Raw genomic sequence first — 21,756 nt, forward strand, 5'->3', positions numbered from 1 at the left:
GTGCTCAAATTTTCCAGTGGGGCCTGTCAAGGTGACCCTCAAAGGCCCCAGGAAGGGTAATGAGGCAGAGAAAAGGGGATGTGGCTGTGGCAGAGTCGTGCTATGGAACAGAATGAGCTGAAAGGTGGAAATGAGGAAATCACAAACTGCTGAGTTAGAGAAGCAGCGCAAATGACCATGGCAACAGGGATTAAGAAAGCAGAGAATATGTAAAACAGAGCCTTGGGAGGATACAGGTGAAGGATGGAGTTTCAAAACGGGGGAAACAGAGAGTGGGAGAATGAGATAGGTAGGCACAGAGATACTGAGGGACTGGTGGGCATGAAGGTATGTGTGGGTGACAATGTGCGAAATATTTGGTAGTATCAGGGAAATATCCCCATGGGTCAAATAAACACAGCCACACAAAGTTACAAAACACTATCAGCCTTAAATAAATAAGCAAGCACATGGTCCATGAAAAAAATGGTTTAGCTATAGATAATCTACCTTTCTTCCCTGGTTATTTTTGTTGCTAAAGTTTGCCTGAAAATCTCACCTGGAGTATAAGCTTATGAAGAGATGTCTGGGTCTGCAAAGAATCATCAACTGTATTTCTGAGAAGCGACAACAGGTATTAACTCAGATGTTTAGTTTTCCATATGTAAAGCTCAGCATTGTAGCACTTAGCAAGCGAGTACTAATAAATACACTTCAGATACCTAAAATGTTTACATCTGAGTTTTAAACAGTTAAATAAAACGACTACAGTTAGACATATGGGTACAAGGTGACAGTGAGCATTGACACAAAAGACAGTAAGTGCAGGAGAGCAGAACTGCTCTCTGCACAAATGTTTGGATTTGGCTTGACAGAAACTGTTACGGCACAGAAACATAAGGGTACATCTCTTCGGTAGGGTTGAGTTCTTGTGCCTCAGAGCCAAACTCCGCACGCCACCTCAGCGCAGTTGGACTTGGCTAAGCCGCCGGCCTGGGCTCTCCCACCCGCAGAGGTCGGGCCGGGCACTCTGGCGAGGGGACAGGAGCGGTTTTAAGTTTTCCCAGCCCTTGCAGCCGCGGCGGTACATGGAGCCCGGGCAGCCCCATTGCCAGCCCCTCGGCAACCTCACCTCAGCGGCGGCGGCTGCGCTTTTCCATCCTGCCTCATGGCACCCAGACATTTTTGCTGACCCCGCCTGAAAGGCTCCGCGGGAACGGCAACAAGCGCATCCCTGGCTGGCCACAAGGCCGGCGGCAAAGAACCCCTGAGAACCGGGCCGCCGATCGCCCGGGGCCGCTCTGCGCATGCGCTCCGCCACCGCGGGCCCAGCCGCTCGGGACAGCTGTACGGGACTCCCCGTGGCGCATGCGCGCTGTGCAAGGCGGGTGCGGGGGTGTCCGGCCCGCGGCGATCGCTCCCCGGCGGCGGCAGCAGCGGCGCGGGTAGTGGGAGAGCGCGCGGGAAGCTCGTCCGTCAGCGAGAGCGGCTGGGGGAACGGGCCGCCCCCCGGGCTGCCCCCGGCATGGAGCGCTGCTGGGGCCGCCCCCATCGCCGGGCCCGGCGCGCCCCCGGCCTCTGCCTGCGGCGCCGCCCGCGGGGCCTGTAGGGGCGGCCGCGCCGCGCCTGGCCGGGGGGAGCGGCGGCATGAGAAGCCGCTGCGGCCGCCGGCAGTGAATGGGCGTCGCGGCGGAGCGGGAGGAGCCGGAGCCGCCGCCGCGATGGCTCAGGAGAAAATGGAGCTGGACCTGGAGCTGCCGCCGGGGAGCGCCGCGGCCCCGAGCGACGGGGGCGGCCTGAGGAGATCGAACAGCGCCCCCCTCATCCACGGGCTCAGGTGAGCGCGGCCCGGCCCGGCCCGGCCCGGCCCGGCCCGCGGCGCCAGCGGCGGCGCCCGGAGCCCCGGCGGCAGCGGGGCCACCCCGGGTCGGGCCGGGCCGTTCGGCAGCTGTTGTGCCGGGCATGGGGCCGCCGCCACCCTGGCTGTAGTCGCGGCGGTTGCTCCGCGGTTTTGTCTCCCCTCAGCGCCCGTCCAGCCGCACAGAGCGATGGGGATGGTTTGGGCGCCTCGGGCGTGAGGGGAAAGGCGAGTTCCTGAGCGGTGTCCCGAGCGGGGAGGGATTCAGGCAAGATGTCCCTCTAGGTGCGGAGGATTGTGAGAAAGCCGAGGCAGAGGTCCTGTAACTCTGTTAAAACGCTTTGTTTCCATCTAGGTCAGTGTACGGCTTTATCAGTGAGAAACTAGTGATCTTTGTAACGGTTCAAGTTTGGCCAAAAAAAATCACCGCACTGTGTGTGATTGAACAGTAAATGCTTTCAGAACAGTCGGGTGAATTCGGTGGACATGATCATTTCATGGGACCTTGAGAGACACATAATTTTTACATCTAGTGTAAAGCAGTAGGTCAGTTGTACTGAGGTTATTCCCGATGACACTAATTTCGTTCGTATGTAACACTGGGAGAAACACAAGGAGTTGTGTAGACTGTTTTGCTTGGATATTGTCATCAGCCCGTGGCAGGCAATATTTGCTACTAGTGGTATATCTGCAGTTTGGGAGAGCATATATTGACAATAAACTTTATAAAAGGTAGTGTGCTACATTGTAAATACTTTTTTCTTTCTCTTAAACTTTGTGTTTCTGTGAGGAAATAGACATCGAGTGACGTACAGATCTTATAAATCTTTTGTACCCACATGGTTAACAGTACATTACAGCTCAGAAGCAATACAAATTCTTGCCTATTCAGTCATGATTTAATGTTAAGTAAACATAATTGCGATTCTTTTACATAATCGTAATGGAACCGCTATCAGTTTACATTTCCATGCAGTATAGAAGTGTTGTGAACGGCACTTCTTCTTAGGGAGATTTCTGAGCAGGTAAACTAATTATGTGAGTGAGACAAGGTGTTTTTATAATGCCAGCCTTTTGTAAGCTGTTTCTTACAGAGATCCTTGACTGCTGGGGGGCGGGGAATGGCATCCTGTGCTGTAAACAAAATATTTATTTCAGGGCCTGGGAAGGTAGAAGGGAAAGCCTGAGCTCTTACCTTGAAATTGTGCAGCTGCTATATGATAGGTGTTTATACAAATTAAACTGAAATGCCATTGAACTAATTTGAGGTGATTGCAGTGGTTTGCCTCTTAGGAATTTTCCAGCAGAAAACTGTTTTTGCAAGATTGCAGCTCTTGGCAAGAAGCTTCAGTTTTTCCCAGAATAGCTTTGTTGGATAAACTGAAACAAAGCTCTTGCTCATGAACAGCTTTCTTTTTCAACTCTGCCTCCTGTTTTGACTTCTTCATTAATAGCTTTAGTGAGGAGCTTGGTGAATGAGTTACTATAGAGCCAGAGAACATTTTTAAGTTCTTTTAGATCATGGAAGTTGCCTCTGTCAGAACTTTTGGCTGTTGTTTTTATGCCAAATAAGACTGATTTTTAATGGAAACTGTAAGAATGTTCTGTGAAAGGTAAGTCTGAGATCTGACAGCTCTGGTGTTTTTGCAAGTGAGATTAAAGGTAAGGATATTGTAGTGTTGGGTTTTTTGTTGTTGTTTGTTGTTGCTGCTGTTTTTTGTTTGCTTTCCCTCTCTTCTAGTTAGTACTGAATATTGGACTCAGCCTATGGTAATGTGTTGCAGAATCATTCTAGCCTGTTTTCTTGATTCAGACCCTGGATTTCAGCATGTGCTGTTTGTGTTGTGTTCACATGCCAACCAGTGCACTTATAAAGTAGTTGGAGCTGTTGGCCTCAGCCAGTAAATCTCATCTCTAAACGTCATGGATCCCTTAAATTTCTCCTGTTCTACCTCCTGTCAAATGGCAATTGTTTGTTCTCTTGTGGGTGTAAACTGAGTGAAACTTCTTTGAAATTTTAAAAGGTGTCTGGTCAGTTGTACTTGATGTTTTACAGGAGAATCAATGCATTCTTGGCAAAAAGCACAGCACTTATGCCAATTGCTATTGGCTTTTATTTCACAGTATAAGCTTTGGGGTTTTTTTATTTACAGCTAAATAAAAGGTATCTATCACTTATGTGTCGAACTGCTGCATATTAAATTGGAGGATACTGACAGTCATGTATCTTTAAAGTGCATTATAATTATCAGTCTTTAGAACAAGGTAATACTATAGGTCAGATTAGTTTTAAGATTATATTTGTGTACTGCTTTTGTGTTCATCCCAAGGTAGCAGCTGAAACAAAAAAAGATAAAACCCAGTGACTTGTCTTATTTTGGATCTAATTGCCATCTTGTATTTGAATCTATTTGCCTTTGCAGTTCCTCAGTAATTTTTAGGTATGGGGATTATGGATCAAAATTTGTATTCTAATAACTATAAAACTTAATTGCTGCAGTCGCATTCATTAAATGCTGATCAGTGGCTGTTGATAACACTGATGATGGCCAGTGAAACTTGCTTTAGGAATCAAAATAAGTAAAGTTGCCTTGATAAAGGAGCTAATTTTCTATCAAATAACCAATCCTGCATTATTTAAATGGATGTGCTGCTTCCTGGTTAGAAGTGTGACTGTGGTCAAAAGTCTTAGAGATTTAAAAAACTCATTTTACTGTCTGTTTAATGTAACAGATCCTAGAAAAAAAGTTCAGAACTTATTAATATTTGTAATGATAAGATTTATCAAGATACTGTATTTTTTAAAATTCTGTTTTATCTGTGGCATTGAAGCTGGTTTCAGTTATTCGTTTTATGCTGTTTTACAAATTTGTTGAATGGCATTTGAAGCAATATGCAAGCTGCAGCCATTCCAAACATCATAAGTTCCCACAGAAATGTTCAATCTTAACAATTTTTCAATTATTCTAAAGACTCGATGTGATTAATTAAAATCATTAATTGAAGTAGCTGGAACTGGAGGAAGAGCAATTTGATTTCCACCCTCTGCCAGCAAGCTAGAGGAGTTCTTAATACCCGTCTCTCGAGTGCTTTGTTTTGAAATGATATCTGTCACAGTATTTGAAACTGAGCTTGTTTTAAGAGGTACTTTTTGATAAGAAAGAAATGGCTTTTGCATTTGACAAGTGTTTCTTTTCACAGCGATAATTCACAGGTGTTCCAGGCTAACATTTTGCGAACCCGCAGGAACAGTACCACAGTTATGAATCGTCATAGTCTGGTAAGAAAACTATTAGACAAACTGCATCAGGTCCAAAGCAGATGTGTGCAAAAAGGATTAAAGGAGAAAATGAGACTGTAGTCTGTGAAACTGATACAGCATGTTTTCAGAAATGAGGCTCTAGACTGTGGCATTAATATACTGTAGCTATAGTGAGATGTTATTTATAGATCATTTGGCCTTGGAGAGTGCTTATATTTCATCGTGATCATAACTTTGTTTATAAAATGCAAGCACATGTTCTTAGAATAAGAAAGGTAGTTCACAAGGAAAACTGATTGCATAGATCTGTTGTTCAGTAACCAGCATGCTAAAAAAGGTCATACCCTATCTAGCTGCATCTTAGGGCTACTGTGGTTGTCCCAGTTGCTCAGCTGAATTTTGAAATATTTTCTTTATTTGAGTAACTTCTCCAAGTCTTGGACTTGAACTCTTTTGTAATGATTACTACAGGGCAGCTGTGCCATTCTGGATGGGTATAAACGTGCAGTTTTCTGACACTACATATAATTGGCAAGGAAGATTAAGTTAGTCTCAGTATCCGCTGTTTATTTCCTTCCAGAAGGTGTCAGTTGCTTTGCTTAAACAACAAAAGAAAACAAGAACCACAACCACACACAAACAAAACAAAAAAACATCAAAACATTTACTCACTAGATGCCACTGATAGATGGGTCTTGATTTTACCTTCAGTGAAAAAGCCTGTCTAACATACTGGAGAATGGAGAAAGGGGAAGATGTCTTCTATGTGGCAGTCTAATAATTTTAAAGTTTTTTGTAACTTAAGCTTTGTGCTTTCTTAAAACATTAAGGATTTGAATAGCATAATTTTAACAAACGTGTTCAGTCTGCTTTAGCAAGTATCCTTTAAAAGTGACCAAGGTTTCTTTTCACGAGAATTAAATCAAAGGACTATGAACAGGGAGGAAGAGAGTTTTAAGCATTGACTAATCAAGGATCGTGACTTGTTAGGGGTTTTAGTTAGTGCATTCGATCCTACAGAGGAACACTTAACTGTCTCTTCATAATTTTATTTCACATTGTGAGCCACTAGTTTTGTATATGTCCTAATAATGTCAAACCTTAAAGTATGTGGATCCCAGTCATAAAGTTAGAATATAATGAGTGGAACAAATGCATTCCTACTGTGGAGTGACAGAGTAAATAATTAAGAATGTCTTATTATCCAGGTCCTTTGTGTGAGAATCAAGGTCAATTCAGGGTCCACATTGGCTGGTGCAGCTTGGAGGAATTTTTATTAGGTGCACAGGAGTTTTGGAAGCCCAGTATAATAGTAAAGCTGACCTAAACTGGACTTAAGATGTAGCATTATAGCCGTTAGACTTTAGTAGTCTATATTATACTGACTGAATTCTGGCACAAACATTAGACATCTTCTGTGTGAGTCTGATAGGCTAGTATCTTTTGTGGGAAGAAGGGCATGATGTTTTGACTTTTTGTTTTTGAGAGGGAGGATTCTGGATAGAATTAATCATCTGTGATAACTTCCCATAACGTTTTGTGTAAGACAGCAAAATCTTTGTGTTTTCCATGACACTGATTAGAAGATGGTGCAGTAAGCAGTTAATTGAATGTATGTTAGTTCTCCAACTTCAGCACAATGAAGAGCTCTAGTAGTGCTTTGTGAAGAGGAGGAAGCCTCAATACTGCATAAAGTACATTAACACTTAGTAATAATACAAACATTACTTGCTGAACACACATCCATGTTAAAAAGACATCTTGTTTTTATGGAGGGGTTGTCAGCTTACAGAGAAGAAGTTAAACCTCTATTCGAAGCTTAAGCTTTGAATCGTGAATGGGTTATGACAAAAGTCAACTGAGGGTCAAACATGTGGGGGATGGGAAATATATGAAAGGAAATTAGAAGTTATTATTTTCTCAAAATATAATTACTTGGTTTTGAGTATGCAGTTTTAGATCATGGTATTCCAGTGAGATCTAGAAGCAAAACTGCCAAAATTAACAGAAGACCATTTTTAGTGAAATCCACTCTGATTTTACCCAAATTGCTGAAGCTCTTGAGAAACCACAAGGAAGGTGTTTAACTCTGTTAGCCTTCCAATAGCTGACTTTTTCCACCTGTCAAAGTCCTCGTTTACAGGCAGACAACAATCTAGAAACCTCCTTGCGCAGTGTGTTGGTTTTGCTTTGTATTTTTAAAGGACCTATTGCAGAGCCTTCTGAGTCACTGAAATGAAAATATTTATGCAGCTACAAATATTAAGGGTGGCAGTGTGCTGGTTAAAAGCAGCTTCATTCTCTAGAGAAGGTGCTGAGTTCTAGTTGCCAGGCTGACAGCAATGAGCATCTGTGAGCATGCAAAGCATGGAAGTACATAGAATCATGTTCTTGCACATAATTAATGTAGTTTCTATATACCGAGAATGTTAGAAATGGTTTGGGTTTTTAAGTTACTTTGTTTTTTAGTTTGGGGTAGTGCCATAGAGTGGTTACTGAAATTCCTGCACCTTTTCCTCTGTTCTCCTGTAATTTCTAAGTGTGTCTCAGTTGTATGTGACTTGGTTTTGCAGCTTGTGCCATCATCTCCTATCCGTATTCCAAGCAGCCGGCTTCATCAAATTAAACAGGTAAGCACAGATTCTAATTTTATTTTGAATTTTAAATATCTTTAGGGGGGGTTGTTCTGGTTTGTTGTGTTTTGTTTTGTTTTCAGTTAATATGTAACGTCCTTCAAATAGCTAGAGATTTTGCTTTGAAACTGTAGTATCAAGTCTGCTGCAGTCTGTCGCTTGAAGGTGTTTTCAAAAGGAAAGGTTGTGTCTTGTCTACAGAGTTTTACATTTCATAAAGTAGAAGACCTAGTGAGAAGAAGATTGGAGAGGAAAGAGCAATCTTAAAATGGACATTTTAGAAAGGAAACCCTTAATGTAAACCCTTAGAATAAAGTTTAACCAAGTTTCTGGCAGTAGCGCCAGCATAAATATTCAGGGCCAATAACAAAGTGTTCCTTAACTTGTGTTGGCACAAGACCTTTTTGCAGCCAGCAAATGAACTGGATAAGGAAACACTCTGGCTAAAAAATAGCTTCGACTCTTCTGGCTGGGTTATTTTTCATCTGTATAATTTTCTTATCCAGATCACTGGACTTGTGCTGTCGCAGCATGAGCGGAGGGGGAAGGGCAGGAGAGCAAACACTTGGGAAGGGAGGGGAGGGTGTGACAAATATCTGAGCTGGCTCAAGTAGCACCACACCAGACAACAGACCAGAGTCTAAAGACTCAGGTTTTAAAATCAACAAGCTCAGACACCCGTGGCTCCTCCATTTTATATGTTGACTTTTTGACAGTAGAATGTTTATAAAATTGGCTTGAAGATGCCTTTTTTTAGCTTGCTAGTTTTCAATGGTTGAAAAATTAAGATAACAATTTGATGCTGTGGCCAGCATTTTGAGAGTATGATGTCTGAAGTGATAGAAGGCACTTCTGCTTTCTACCTCAGATATTTAAGGTGCATATGTAGTAATCCTGAAAAAAACAAAACAAAACTGATTGCTTTCATTATGTAAATAATTTACTGGCTTAAAGAGACTGAAGCAGGCAGGTCAGCTGTAGAGCTGTTTTTATCAACGTTAAAAAGCTTAGAGTTAATATGTAAATGTGAGAGCAAGGGAATGAACTACTGTGGCTCTGCTATATTACATGAATTAAAGTCTACTGCATTGCAAAGGAAATGCTGACAGAGTCTAGTTAGTTACTAGTACATAGAACAAGGTAAGGATCCAGGCATGCATTTGAAAGATTATCTGTACTAGTTTCAAGTATGTCTATTTTCTGATATACTAGACTGCATAGTCTAGCATATGCAGAATTTTTGGTTCATATTATCATTGTTCAATTTTGTAACTACATCTTGGATAGTAATGAAAATTAAAAAGCTGCTTGAGAAGCAACCAACTCCCATAAGCACTTCTTATGTGATGGTGTCTCTTGCTACATTTCTTTCCCGTCCTCTCCCCTGCACTCCTCTTCATGTAGTGAGAGCTTAGGGTTATTGTTGCTTAACCGAGTTCAATTAAATTTTCTGTACACCAAAGTAAAATGAAACTAGAGCTCTTCTGATTTGTTGTAGCAAAGCGGTGTTTTTTGGTCTTAATTTTTCATCTGCTAATATTTTAGGAAGAAGGAATGAATTTGATGAACAGAGAAACAGTACATGAAAGGTAGGCATTAAAGCAAGCTAGAGTACTTAATGCAGTCTTCTGTGGGCCTGGGACAATACATTTCTTTTCTTCTTTATAGAGAAGTGCAAGTAGCAATGCAGATGAGCCACTCATGGGAGGAGAGCTTGAGCCTGGTAATGAATTCATGCTTTAATTTGTGTTTCTGTTGTCAGTATCAGGATACTAGAGACTCTCTCATGTCAACGTTCTCTTTTATAGTTTGACCTGCAGTTACAGTGTTAGTGTATCGCTGCTTTTGATCAGCAGTTTTTCACCCTAACAAGGCATAGAATTATCAGTTGTTGGAGGATACATGTGGGTTCCTTGGGCTGGTATATCGAAAGAAAATTGCATGGATGTCTGCACGTTCAAATTTTCTTCTATGTTCTGATACTCACGAAGTAATATTTAAAGCTTTTTGTTTGTTTTTGTTAAGCTTAAACTCATAAATGACTACCTAAAAATTACGAATGTCATGGAGGATAACTTTGGAATCTTACTTAATTCTAGACCAATCAGTCCTTTTAATGTTAAGGTACTTGCTCATAAGATTAATTGTATGTACAATTTACAGAGCGACAATGATTTTGAAAAATCATCATCACCAAAGCAAGTAGACTTTGTCCCTGTTTCTCCAGCTCCTTCACCTACCAGAGGAATAGGGAAGGTGAGCAAAATGTGGCAATAATGGTTTTATCTTGAGCAATGCTAAATAAATTCAGCTGAATTAATAGCAAAAGATTAAGCCACCTGCTCCTTTCTACCTTAACTGCAAACAAGAAACTAGAGGGTAAACAAAAGAACCCTAAAACCCCAAACCAAAAAATACCAGCTGGCAGTTGCACATCTTGTGGACATGCATTTCTGTGGAGCGTTCAGCTGTTAATCTGTGGTTAGTAAACCTTATTGCTTATCTGCCTTGCTCTTAGAATGAGAGGAAGTGGCATACATTCTTATTTTATAAACCATAGTCTGTTTAACCAGACTATGGTGAAATAAATCCTTGTCAACTTTCATGTATTCTGCATGGAAATGGAATCTGTCCAATTATTTTTTTTCCTCAGTAACAAAAAGTGGTATCTCAGTATACCCAGCCGCAGTGACCGGTGGCATAAATTGGTGGTGGGTTTCGTATTTACCTGTGATAAAGTTTTTGTTAACATATGGATGTGATACAGTATTTATATGTAAATAATGCAAACTGTTTTGCTCTCAGCAATGTTTCTCACCATCTTTGCAAAGTTTGGTGAGCAGCAGTGGGTTACCTCCAAGTCCTAGCCCAAGTCCAACAAGGCGCTTTTCAAGGTGAGTACCAGATCAGATCAATAACAGGAAATTGGCAAAGCTTGTTCACAGTAGGCTTGGAAATACCAGAATTTGTTATATGCATAATTGACTTCTGATCACAAATATAACTTTATATATGCATGTAAACTTTGGATTTTACAATGCTCTAGAATATTTGTTAAAATCCTCATGTTGAAACATCAGGAGGGTGGGCTGCCCTGTGGCATCTGTCTTCTCAGTGTAATCTCTGTATTGCTCTTAATGAGATCTTAACTAATTGAATTGAATCCTAAGGGTGGGGGGAAGGACTTATTTTGGATAAGCTGTTTTAATGCCTATTTTCTTAGTGTTTTCCACTTTGTTTGTTATCTGAATATATTGTGATTTTTTTTTTTAACGTGTTTTAAGACTTCCTTTATCAATGGTGATATCAGTATAGCATATGCCTTCTTTTAGCAGGAGAAGCCAGAGTCCAATTAACTGCATTCGACCAAGTGTTCTCGGATCAATAAAAAGAAAAGGTACAGTATTTGGATTTGGCTAATATGCCAACTTGTTTATTTTATAATAATTCATATAGCTTTCTTCATAATTCTGTTCAATTGGCTGATACTTCAAAGAGTGACCAGAAATAGAGGGTATTACAGATAACCAAAGAAATTGAACTGTTTGTAAAACAGAAATTGATAAATTTGTTTTTACTGTTGCATAAAACACATAGTTTTTCTGTTCTAATGACTCTCCATTGCTGCATTCATATAGATCTGATAGCAAACACATGTAACCTGCTCAACAAAACAAAAAAAAAATACAACTATTGGTATATTTGACAAACAGAAAATGTTGAAAGTCCTGGCTAAATGAAGCGCATAGGCACTGTAGATTTTAAAATTGCTTTTCAAAACCAAAAAGTGATGTGCAGAGACCTGGTAAGCACCTTACAGCTTTATTGGGAAATGCTTCTCTATCTTCCTACATTTTTCTTCAAGTTTAACCTCTAGTTATTTTATTGCATTTGTGTTTATATATTTCTGCTTCACTTTTGTAATAGAACACTTCTGGCTCTGAGACAGCTTTTGAAATACTTTTATGTGAGTTCTGTCATAGCCTGTTTAAGCATATATCTATCCTCTCTTCTTGTAGTGTATTTGGAAATCAAAGTCAATATGTCAGTTCAGTGATAATCCTGGACCTTGTTTTTATTGATTGCAAGAGGAAAACAAACTCTCCTTATTCTGAGCTTCTCTACTCTGGTGGAGCTGAATCAACTGAAACAAAACGATTATTCTTTGCTACCAAAGAATAAATATCCAATGTCTAAATCTCAGTTCATAACTCACTAATCTTTCCTGAAGCTTAGACTAAAATGTTTCTGAGAAATAGTCTCTAAAATTTCAGCATCAAACTTCTATTTTATGTCTAAAATAATCTGTTGCAACATGTTTGAACCTCTATTATTGTTTGCTCTGTAGAAGTAGGTTTTAATTCAAAGTAGGTTTTAGTTTAAATGAGTAGTAACTGTTTATCACTCCTTGTCTCTTACCAAAGGTGTAACAGAGATAGAAGATCATCCAAAAAGATTATTCCAAGGATCCACCAACATGCTCACCCCTGAAGCTTCACATCAGGCGGACCTTGGGGGATGGTAAATGCTGTGCTGTTCATTGTGTCGTTTTTGTCAGAACTGCTACAAGTCTTTTATCATCTAGTAATGGTTGTGCTTTGAAGCTGCTTTTTAAAGATCATTAATACAGACATCCTGTAATTTTGAAGCACTGAAATTATCACAGTAAACAGACAGTAATATTCACTACAGTTTTACAGCTTCTAGGACTGACCGTTAACATGCTTCACGTACATGAGCATTGAGCATGTTTAGGAAAAGATACCTTGTGGCCGGCAATTTTTACTCTACTTTCAAGTTGCAGTCAAATGCACCTGCTAGTGCTTGTGGGTGGATTGGAGGTTTTTTCCTTCTTGTTTTGCCCTTGCTCTTAGTCACACAGGAAAATTTGTCTGTCTGACCCTCCCTGCTGGAAGGAGATAAAAAGTACTAAGTAAAAAATCATTATGACTTGAAATGGCAAGGGATTTTGATTTAGTATTTTGGTCAAGGGGTTAATAGTACTCAGGGTGTGCCCACACAGCTATCAAGACGGGGTATGTTTGTCCTTTTTGCCTCTCCGCTAATGCACACAGCTGTGCACAAGCGCTGCGCCCATTCGAGTGGCAATAAAAAACCATGTTTTAAAGGTACTGTAAAAACACACCTTTTTTGCACACCCTATTCATAGTAGGTGTAGCAGTGCAGGTTCAGTTGCTGCACCTTGATTTGGGAGATGGTGATTTTTAAAAACACTTTGCTGTCGCTGATGACAGATCACCTATAGTTACAATGTTGTGTCCTGTGAAATAGAGAGTGAATGGTACAACTGAAGTATGAACAGTTTATCATCAGCTCTCCTGACGGAAGAGACCTCTGGATATTTTTAGCCTGAGACCTTGTAGGTATTGGGGTAAAGTCTTGCAATGAATTTCTCTGCCAGACGCTCCTCATTTCTGGGTGAGCAGAAGGAGGGAATTGCCAGAATGTGATCTGTTTGTTTGGAAGTAGTTACAGATTTATTTCAAATCGTAGGGCTTACTGTTCCTTCAACATTGTGCATTTGTTTTCAAAATGGCATTGTAATGATTGGCAGCTAGTACTAGAAACATGCCAGAAAGAGTCCCTCACTTCTTATATCTTGATGTTACTGTTTTCAGTCTCTCGTCACACGCTCTCGATGACAACAGAAGCAGTGCAGGCTCTTCCTGTGACTCACCAGCTGAAGTCAGCACCAACACAGACTCTCCCGTCTCGCTCCCTGACTCCAGATCTTTTTTACCAGTAGATCTTACGGCTAAGTTACCTATTAATTGAGAAGGAGAAGTCTGTGAATGGACACCAAGAAACAGACTTTCTGTTGTGCGTAACTGATTCTGTTCCTCATAGGAACTTCCAGAAATGTCATTATTTCTAGAAAACTTCCAGAATAGTTCCTTGAGGAGGAATTAGCGTTTCTAGTGATTTGTATGACATTTACTAAAATACAATAAGCATTTGAATTGCAAACATATTTGATGCTAACATGAGTAAGCAAGCTGTTGATTTACAATGGATGTCGTCTTGCTGGCGTACATTACAAATGCCGTGTGCACATTCCGCTCGTGGAAGAGTTGGCTTTCCATCGGCCAACAGGCAGCGTCTTCACTAGTATCAAGTGGTGCTTATGAAGTAACAGATAATTTTCACGTTTGTCTTCAGTCTGAAACCAATGAAGCAGCTTACTAATTTGGCTTTATTCCCTGGGTATTAGATATTTATATTTTTGATTTTTCATATGAAAGCGGGAATATGGGGGCAGGGGGGAATTGATTCTTGTGTTCTGTTACCTATTATGATTGGCTGTTAATTCTGTGTTCTAATAGATGTCAAAAGAACAAATAGGTGAATTGTCAACTTGAATTTATACATTGGATTGTATTTATGATCGTGACTGCTGTTCTGACCAAATCCAAATGAGGCGTGGAACATTCTTCTGGGGTTTTGTAGTGTTGTGTTGGTTTTTATTTCTTCCCCATTTAGGTGATGTATTAGAGTGATAGATGCTCTATTAAAGGTCTTTTAATAGGGAAAATAGTAATAATGTTTGGAATAAAACATTAAATCCTCAGATGTTAGTATTTGGGCATTCAGAAATGCATTATTTTAACAGATAGTATTTGTCCTCATATGTGACTTTTGTTGGACAAATACAGCAAGGAATCTTGAATGCATTTTTACAGGCTGAGGCGATCAGACGCTTAATCTGTGTTTAATCTCATGGCATCACTTCCTCAAACAATGGCGTCAAGTTATTTCTGTTGTTGAAAACTGGAGATGCTATTGGAACCCTGGAATTTGGTAATCTGAGATGTTTCGGGATTCTCGTACTATATTTGCAAAGGCGGAGGGTTGAGGCACGCTGATCTCAACCTTTAAATTCCCCAAACGGGAGGAAAAATCTACAAACCCCACCATAGGCAGCTGTTCCAGATTTTCCAGTGGCAACCTTGTTTTGATCGTTGGCTCCTGTTACGTGATTGAACTTCCCCAGCTGGGTCCCCATTTGTACGTGTGTACGTGTCTGTACTATGTGGTTTCAAGCCTTCTCTTCAGAGAGGTTAATGTTTTAATTTCAAACACTAAATCTTTGTAACATGTAATAAAGTGAGAAAAGCATATAGACTTCCTCAAGTAGGAGAAAAGCCCACTCTGAACTCTGCTGTGGAAGAACCACCTGGATGAAGCTCTAAATGACAGCACCCATCGAAAGTAGAAACGGATGATATGGAGTGGGAAGACCTGGCGACCCGAGGACCAACAACCCGTTTCTGTATGTCCTTACTGTAAAAAGAAAATAGAATCTATTTAATAGTTTTACTCAGTTCAAGTAAGATATGACATGGTTTACTTTGGATTTAATTCCTCTTAAATTATTGTAATAGTCAGCTTCCTGATTGCAGCTCCTTTTTTGAAAACAACCAAAACAAGCGAACAAAACTCACAAAGACTTCAGACTGCCCTTCGTTCCTGCCGCAGATGGACAAGCTCGTGTGTAATGTCTGTTTGCTCTCTGTCTAACGTGGCATCGTTTCATTCTGCAGTTTCAGGTATGTGCCAAAGAGTCGCTGTGCATTCACTCTTTTGTGGTGAGGGCAAGATTTAGTTTTCTTAAAACTTGCTTGTTTCTTAAGAATGAACCTCCTGGTGTCTCTGGTGTCTCTTCCAGTCTTTTTTTAAAAGATGCATCAGTAGAGGGGTGTAATAGTTGTGTGTGGGTCAACTTGTATCTTTTCTGTTGAATATTTATGCTGTTTTTCAAAGAAGTGCCAATAAATGGAAAAGTAACTGTTTTGCTGATTCTGCACTTTGTTAGACAAGTAACCATATTCTTGTTTTCATCTGTGATTAAATGTTTTTATTTTTAAATCATAATATCTATTGCAACCCAGTCTAGTTTACATTTAAGTTGGCCTTAAAATCTGCAGCAGACTTTTCTGTTTTCCTCGCGCAATGCTATCGTAAAGTTCTGTGACAACTCTAGGAAAACCGAAGAATAAAACCAAACTTTTTCAAAGTACTTTAACAGCTCCACGTGTCCCTGGTTTATACGTAGATGAAGTCCTGGTGAAACAGTTTGGAAAACAGAAGGTACAGCTGGTGGGTGGACAGTACTGAGGCTCTTGCCTCTTGGGGAGCAGAGCGGGGGCTTTGTGGCTTGCCCTAATTGGGCAATTAATGCTGTTGGAGGAGAAATAGTTCTGTATCTGCAGTTGTTCCTTTCCTGCTTTTGCAAAATGGAAATTACTGTAAACTTGTGGAAGAAGGCATCTCAGTTTCTTGTCTGTTCATGTCGTCAAGAAGCTGCACCCCGGAGTCAGGAGACTTGTGTAGGTTTTTTCCACTGAAATGAAAGATTAAAGTTTGGAACCAAATCATCCTGCAAAATACGTATCTGGATTCAGGGAATTACGGTGTTACACAATGTTGTGTAATCAGCCCTGTGCTCATGTAGTAGCTTGTGCTGTTAGTACCACCACTGTTTTACTAATTCACCATTAACTCATGAGCAATGAATACTGAAGCTTTGCTTGGTAAAGCGTCGTGGTTACAGGATGATTGCGTGTGATGTTCCTTAACTGGTCAGAGGTTATATCACAAGTGTCTGTGCCTTTATCTTCCTCCAAGAAGAAATGGGCAGCTTTCTTGTCTCAGGCCATATTGGAAATATTACTGTCATATATATAGATATTTAAAAGTATGTAAGTATATTATTATATGTAAACTTTTTTTAAATTCTGCAGCTCTTTGAAGCATGCAGCTGTTTGTCTGGGCGTCTGCCACTCCTCTCGCCGGGCACCCTTCCGAAGTCGTGCTTGCGATCGGCACTTGATCGCTCTGGTTGAAAACTATCCCCCAGGGTTTGTTGGCAGTTAAATCGGGTTTGAGCCAGGGTGGCTTCCTTGATAACTGATAGGTGTTTTTCTTCCTTCCACCCTCTCCAGAATGACATAGTTGCTGAGGGAACATGGATAACCGTGCCAGCACTCAGGGGGACTGTATTTTTGGAGTGAGCGCTTCGGTGGTTCCTGCACTCAGCACAGGAATAGACACTTTATGCTAGAAGAGAGGAACAAATGCCAGGAAAAATGAGCCAGTGCATCAGCCAGCGTCACTCGCTGGGGTCTCTGCTGTGCTGCCAGCGAGCCCTCAACGGTGGCCCACGGTCCTCCTGAGGTTAATCCCAAATTTGTTCTTTTCACCTTTCTTCAGAAAACTTGAGTGTAAATGGTCACCAGCTTGTACAAACAAAACAGATCTCCAAAGTCTGGTGTTGGTGGGACTAGGATAATTCCGTTTCTACATGTTTATGTTGGTTCTGATGTTAGTGCTGCACTGCGAGTCCAGTCCTGCTGTGCTGAGGTGACTCCGGGCAGGTGTGACCTCTGGAGCCCCATCAGCCTCCAGCTCGGGAACAGCTTGTGCATTTCTTAGTAGTAGTCGCTTCAGGAATGTTCACTTTATGCTGTTGTGTTCCTGCATATGTTGGAGTCGTAACTCATTTACTGAAAATAGAGAGCGTCAGGAGTCATAATTAAAATGTGTGAGCTCTTCGTATCCTGTTTTAAGCAATGTTTCTCATCACCAACTGGCAGATGGAGTTTAAGTTGATCCCTCTTCTCCTGGAAGCACCAAGTTAAAATATTTGTAAATGTAACTGAATGTTTGCAGCTACAGTACCATAATTAAAACCTTACCAGTCCAAAGCACCTGGCTTGCCAGAGGCCTTTTCAGTAACTGGATGCAAAAATTGTCACCCTGCGTTTTTTATTTGGTGTCAGTTTCTAAAGGGTGTACCTTGGAGGACTGGTTGTGTCTGTTTCTGAAGGGTGTACCTTGGATGACTGGTTGTGTCTGTTTCTGAAGGGTGTACCTTGGATGACTGGTTGTGTCTGTTTCTGAAGGGTGTACCTTGGAGGACTGGTTGTGTCTGTTTCTGAAGGGTGTACCTTGGAGGACTGGTTGTGTCTGTTTCTGAAGGGTGTACCTTGGATGACCGGTTGTTTTACCTGCAGCAAGAGAGTCTTCCCACTTGTATTTATTTGGTGTGAGCATCCCTATGTGATAAACTGGAGCCCAGCTGGGGGGCAGCCGAGGTCCTGCTCAGGAGATGCTTTTCCCCTGTCCTGGGGGCTCCAAGCAGACACCTCCCCTTCTGCTGGAAGACCCCATGTACATGTACACACTGGAAGGGAGAGATTGCTTCCCCTGTTGGGGTTTTGTGGCAGAAGCATGAAAGATGAGGGGGAAAAAATAAACAACTGAAGGAGAATAACCTCGTTTGACTTCTAGTAGCTGGCTGGGAAACAGAAATTTCAGAGCAGGGAGGAGCTGAGTGCGTTTAAACCAAAACCAAACACGGTATGCGTGCTGGATCCCCAGCGTGTCTCGAGGAATTGGTGAGGCTTCCCTGTTCCCGTGAAGATTCCTCAGACAAATCTGGCATTGATCAAATTCAAAATTCTCCTGATAGTTTAGTTTCTTCTTTTACTTGCTTTGTAAGAGCCTTGTAAATGCTCGTTATTCAAGATTTCTTTCTGTGATTAATAATTGTGTGTAAATGTTTAGATTTTGCTGGATGTCAGCTTAGGTAGGAAGAGCTGCCCGAGCTGGAGTATTTTTTGCTGAAGGTGTAAATCTTTGGTTCTCATGATCAGTTTTTCCTCTTATGTGGAGAAAAATCAAAACCACAATATACATATCACGTGTTGGTTTTTGTGCACAGAAGCAGCGTACTGTGGTGTCTTTCAAGCCAGTTTAATTTGGGCTGTGTGGCACTGAGATCACTGCAAGGGGCTTCCTGCTAAAAATACATCAAGATCCTTTCATTTTAAATGCATTCCCTTCAGCAGTCGGTTTTGATTTTGCAGATTCCTGAGGGAGAGGCGCTAATGGGTTCCGTGCTGATGGAACACGGGATTCCAGAGCCTCACTGCAGAGTTTTATTTGTCTCCTGTTGGTGGTTTCTTGTTTGTCAAAGTATATCCTCACCTAGTGCCATGATGTTCAGCCCTCAGCTGCCTTGAGTATCTGCAGTTTCCTAGAGAGGAATGTTCTCATTTTTGTTATTGTAAATTGCATGTTGTTGTTGTAAATTGTATTGTTTTTTTAACTGGAAACATGGCTTTAAGTTCCATTACAGCTTCTTGGTTCTTTTATTCCATGTCTCTGATATGTATTTTATCAGTCATCTTTGATCCTTCTTGGTGTCTCCTGTTCTGCTAGGATCGGGATGGCTGCGGGTCGTGTCGGGGTCGATGTTCCTCGCAGAGGTGCGTCACTCAGGTGAGCCTTTCACCGCCCTCTTTCCTCATCCATTGCCATGATTGTGCTGCTGTAATCGTGCTCTTGCTTCAATTATTCCTTTGAGTCTCTGCTGCTTCCAAGCCCAGTGTGTGTTTCTTTGCGTAATTCCACATTATATTGTCAGCATGGTTACAGAGCTCTGCAGATTTTCAAGAGCTGATATGCGTTAGCTCCAGTTGATTTTCTAAAGCAAACGGCTAATTAGCTTACAGCAGAGAGCTTCTGCAAGGGTGTGCTCTGCAGAAGGCAAAAAGACAAAAAAGTGAGTGTTCCCCTGTACTTGGCTTTAGTTGTTATACTTGTGTTGCCTGCCTGTGTTCATACCTCCAGTACTTATTGTTTGAGGATACACAGGTTCTTTAGACTCTGTTCATTTATATGCTCATTATCTTTAAATAGCTCTTGCTAGACTGTGTAACGATGGTTTCCCAGTCTTCACTGGCTCACATGGAGCTCTACTAAGCAAGTGATGCCACCACTAAGATGCTTAAGGACGAACAGTGACTTACAGCTGACAGCACCCTTGGTTATCTTCCTGGGACACGTTTTGGGAAACGTCAGCAGTAGCTCAGTGTTTCCTGTCACAGGGACGGGTTCTGTCTCCAGGTGGGTTCCAGACAAGGCTGGTCAACCTGCTCTGCAGTCTTGGGGGCTCCATGAGCTGCGCTGCGACCTGAGGACATGAAAGTCCCCGGAGCTCTGAAAGAGTTACACTGGCTCTGTTGTCACTTCAAGCATTCTGTGATTTGCTCCTTTAGAGAAAATAGGGACATCTGAGCATTTGCTGGTCCAGAGGAGATCATCTACCAAATCTACCAAGCCTGTAGCTCCGAGGAGCGACGCTGGCAGTGTGATCTCAGCAGCACTCTGGGTTCCTGCAGCCAGTGCTGCTGGTTTGACATCAGTGCCATAGCAAGTGCTGCGTAAACAAGATGATTGTTTCTGCTGGGCGATTTTAAAGCCGTCCTCACTGTCTGCTCTAAATACTTTTCCATTTCAAGGAAATGACTCTTTTGTTTGTGTTACGAGTCAGGAATGGGAAATGACGTGAACTCTTAACTGTTTTTCCTGGTGTTTTTGAAAGGAGACATATTCACTGCTTCAGGTCTTATTTCCAAAGGCACTCAGTGTTTTCCATAACTCTATTGTGTGCATACATCTATATATATGCAAATATATATACAGCAGAAGATATCTTCTAAACCTTGTGTATCCACTGCTAAAAGGTTACTCATCTCTCCCTGTGACCATGCGGTACCATGGGGGATACAATCCTGCTCACAGTACAGAGCTGAAACTGTCCGCAGGTCTTGTTCTCCCAACACTGGAATAAATCTGTGATTACACAGTGTGCTGTAATTTCCCTGAAGTAGAAAGAAGTCAAAATTCACGCTTGTCGGGCTTATTTTATGCAAGCACCAGTTTTATCTGCATCTGCTGAGTTACACTGTGCCTTCAGTCTTTGTCTGTGTAGTGCTCCCCGCTTGCCCTCCAAAAAGAAATGGTCCAATGTTACGGTCTTTTTAGTTGCTGATAACTTTTTGTTACCAATTTCTTTTGCCAGGGTGTTTTTCTAAACCAGTCACTTCCCTTTAAATTCCCTGGAAACCAACACCAGGTCTCTGTCCCCTCATCTCCCTTCCCAAACCTCAGTGTGCGCCCTCCTGCAGCCCTGAGGGGCCCACAGGGCTCAGGCCTTGGTTATAGTGACTGGGAACTCCTGCAAAACACAATCCTGGCCCGGGACTGGAACTTGGGAATAGGGAGAAAAAAGGTGTCGTGTGTTTTGGTTTTTTTTTTAATCAATCAGCTTGAGTACAATAAAACATATACCTTAATACAGAACAGCCAGGCTAATGTACTGCATAGCAGGTTTATCTCCCTTACTTGTATTTGATTCCCTCAAGAAGGGAAACAACAGGTTACAGCACCTCATGAAAACCAGAATTAACAGTGTAGGTACTAAGGACTGAAGCTCAACAGCAGCAGGAGACCCCGCGACCCCAGCACCACGTACGGACTCTGTTTAAATGATCGTCTTGTTAGACTTCATCACCTGATGCTGACAGATGACAGAATCTCAGTTCTTCTGAGAATCAAGCTAAAGTAACATTTTATTTCCCTTTAAAGACTTATTGTATTATAGATAAGAAAAAAAATGTACAGTGATTAACAACTTCAACATTTCTCTTTTGTTTTTTAAGCAACCCTGTTATCTGCATGGTTTCTGTGTACTTCCATGCATAAGCACAAGAGTAACCCATAACATGCAGGGGGAAAAGTACATTTAATTTCTAAAATTATTATTATTATTTTTTTTAATACATATATCACAGACTTCTTATAAACAAAGATTTGTGTGTATGAGTCAAATGCAGTAACAGTGGCCCTTCAGAAGAAATATTTTTAAACTTAACACCTCAACAATGAAATGTCAAATGAAGGGAAACACTCATTACACGAGACAAGGTAAATTACCTGGAATATAAAACTGGAATTGGAGCAGGAGTTTCTGATACAAAAGAAATCCCCTCTCAGCTGTGGGGGAGCGAGGTGGTGTAGACAAAGACCTTTGTTGCTATACTTAGTTTGGTTTCTAAAATAGAAAAAGTACAGAATTTTGTATTAGCGTGCAGTGTGAGTTCAACTGCCATTAATGACACTCACGTTATGACGTGCAGCCCTCAGAAGTGAAAGGA

The 21,756-nt window shown here is 41.4% G+C and overlaps 1 protein-coding gene across 3 annotated transcripts; it reads left to right on the forward strand.

Annotated features, from left to right (window-relative positions):
* Window positions 1–1,347: 1,347 nt before the first annotated feature.
* On the forward strand, window positions 1,348–15,770 carry LOC136106489 (P2R1A-PPP2R2A-interacting phosphatase regulator 1). Of its 3 annotated transcripts, none has more exons than XM_065846825.2 (10): window positions 1,348–1,816; window positions 5,039–5,117; window positions 7,673–7,729; window positions 9,278–9,321; window positions 9,401–9,455; window positions 9,896–9,988; window positions 10,538–10,626; window positions 11,068–11,129; window positions 12,157–12,253; window positions 13,372–15,770. In XM_065846825.2, exons 1-10 carry the CDS (start codon window positions 1,701–1,703, stop codon window positions 13,526–13,528), a joined length of 849 nt encoding a protein of 282 aa, XP_065702897.1. In that variant the 5' UTR covers window positions 1,348–1,700; the 3' UTR covers window positions 13,529–15,770. The 3 variants fall into 3 exon arrangements, with proteins under 3 accessions (XP_065702897.1, XP_065702900.1, XP_065702899.1); XM_065846828.2 differs by having other exon boundaries at window positions 1,349–1,816; window positions 11,065–11,129; XM_065846827.2 differs by lacking the exon at window positions 1,348–1,816 and adding an exon at window positions 2,685–3,450 and having other exon boundaries at window positions 11,065–11,129.
* Window positions 15,771–21,756: the final 5,986 nt, after the last annotated feature.

The sequence above is a fragment of the Patagioenas fasciata genome, chromosome 11, assembly GCF_037038585.1.
Source record: "Patagioenas fasciata isolate bPatFas1 chromosome 11, bPatFas1.hap1, whole genome shotgun sequence".
Taxonomy (NCBI): domain Eukaryota; kingdom Metazoa; phylum Chordata; class Aves; order Columbiformes; family Columbidae; genus Patagioenas; species Patagioenas fasciata.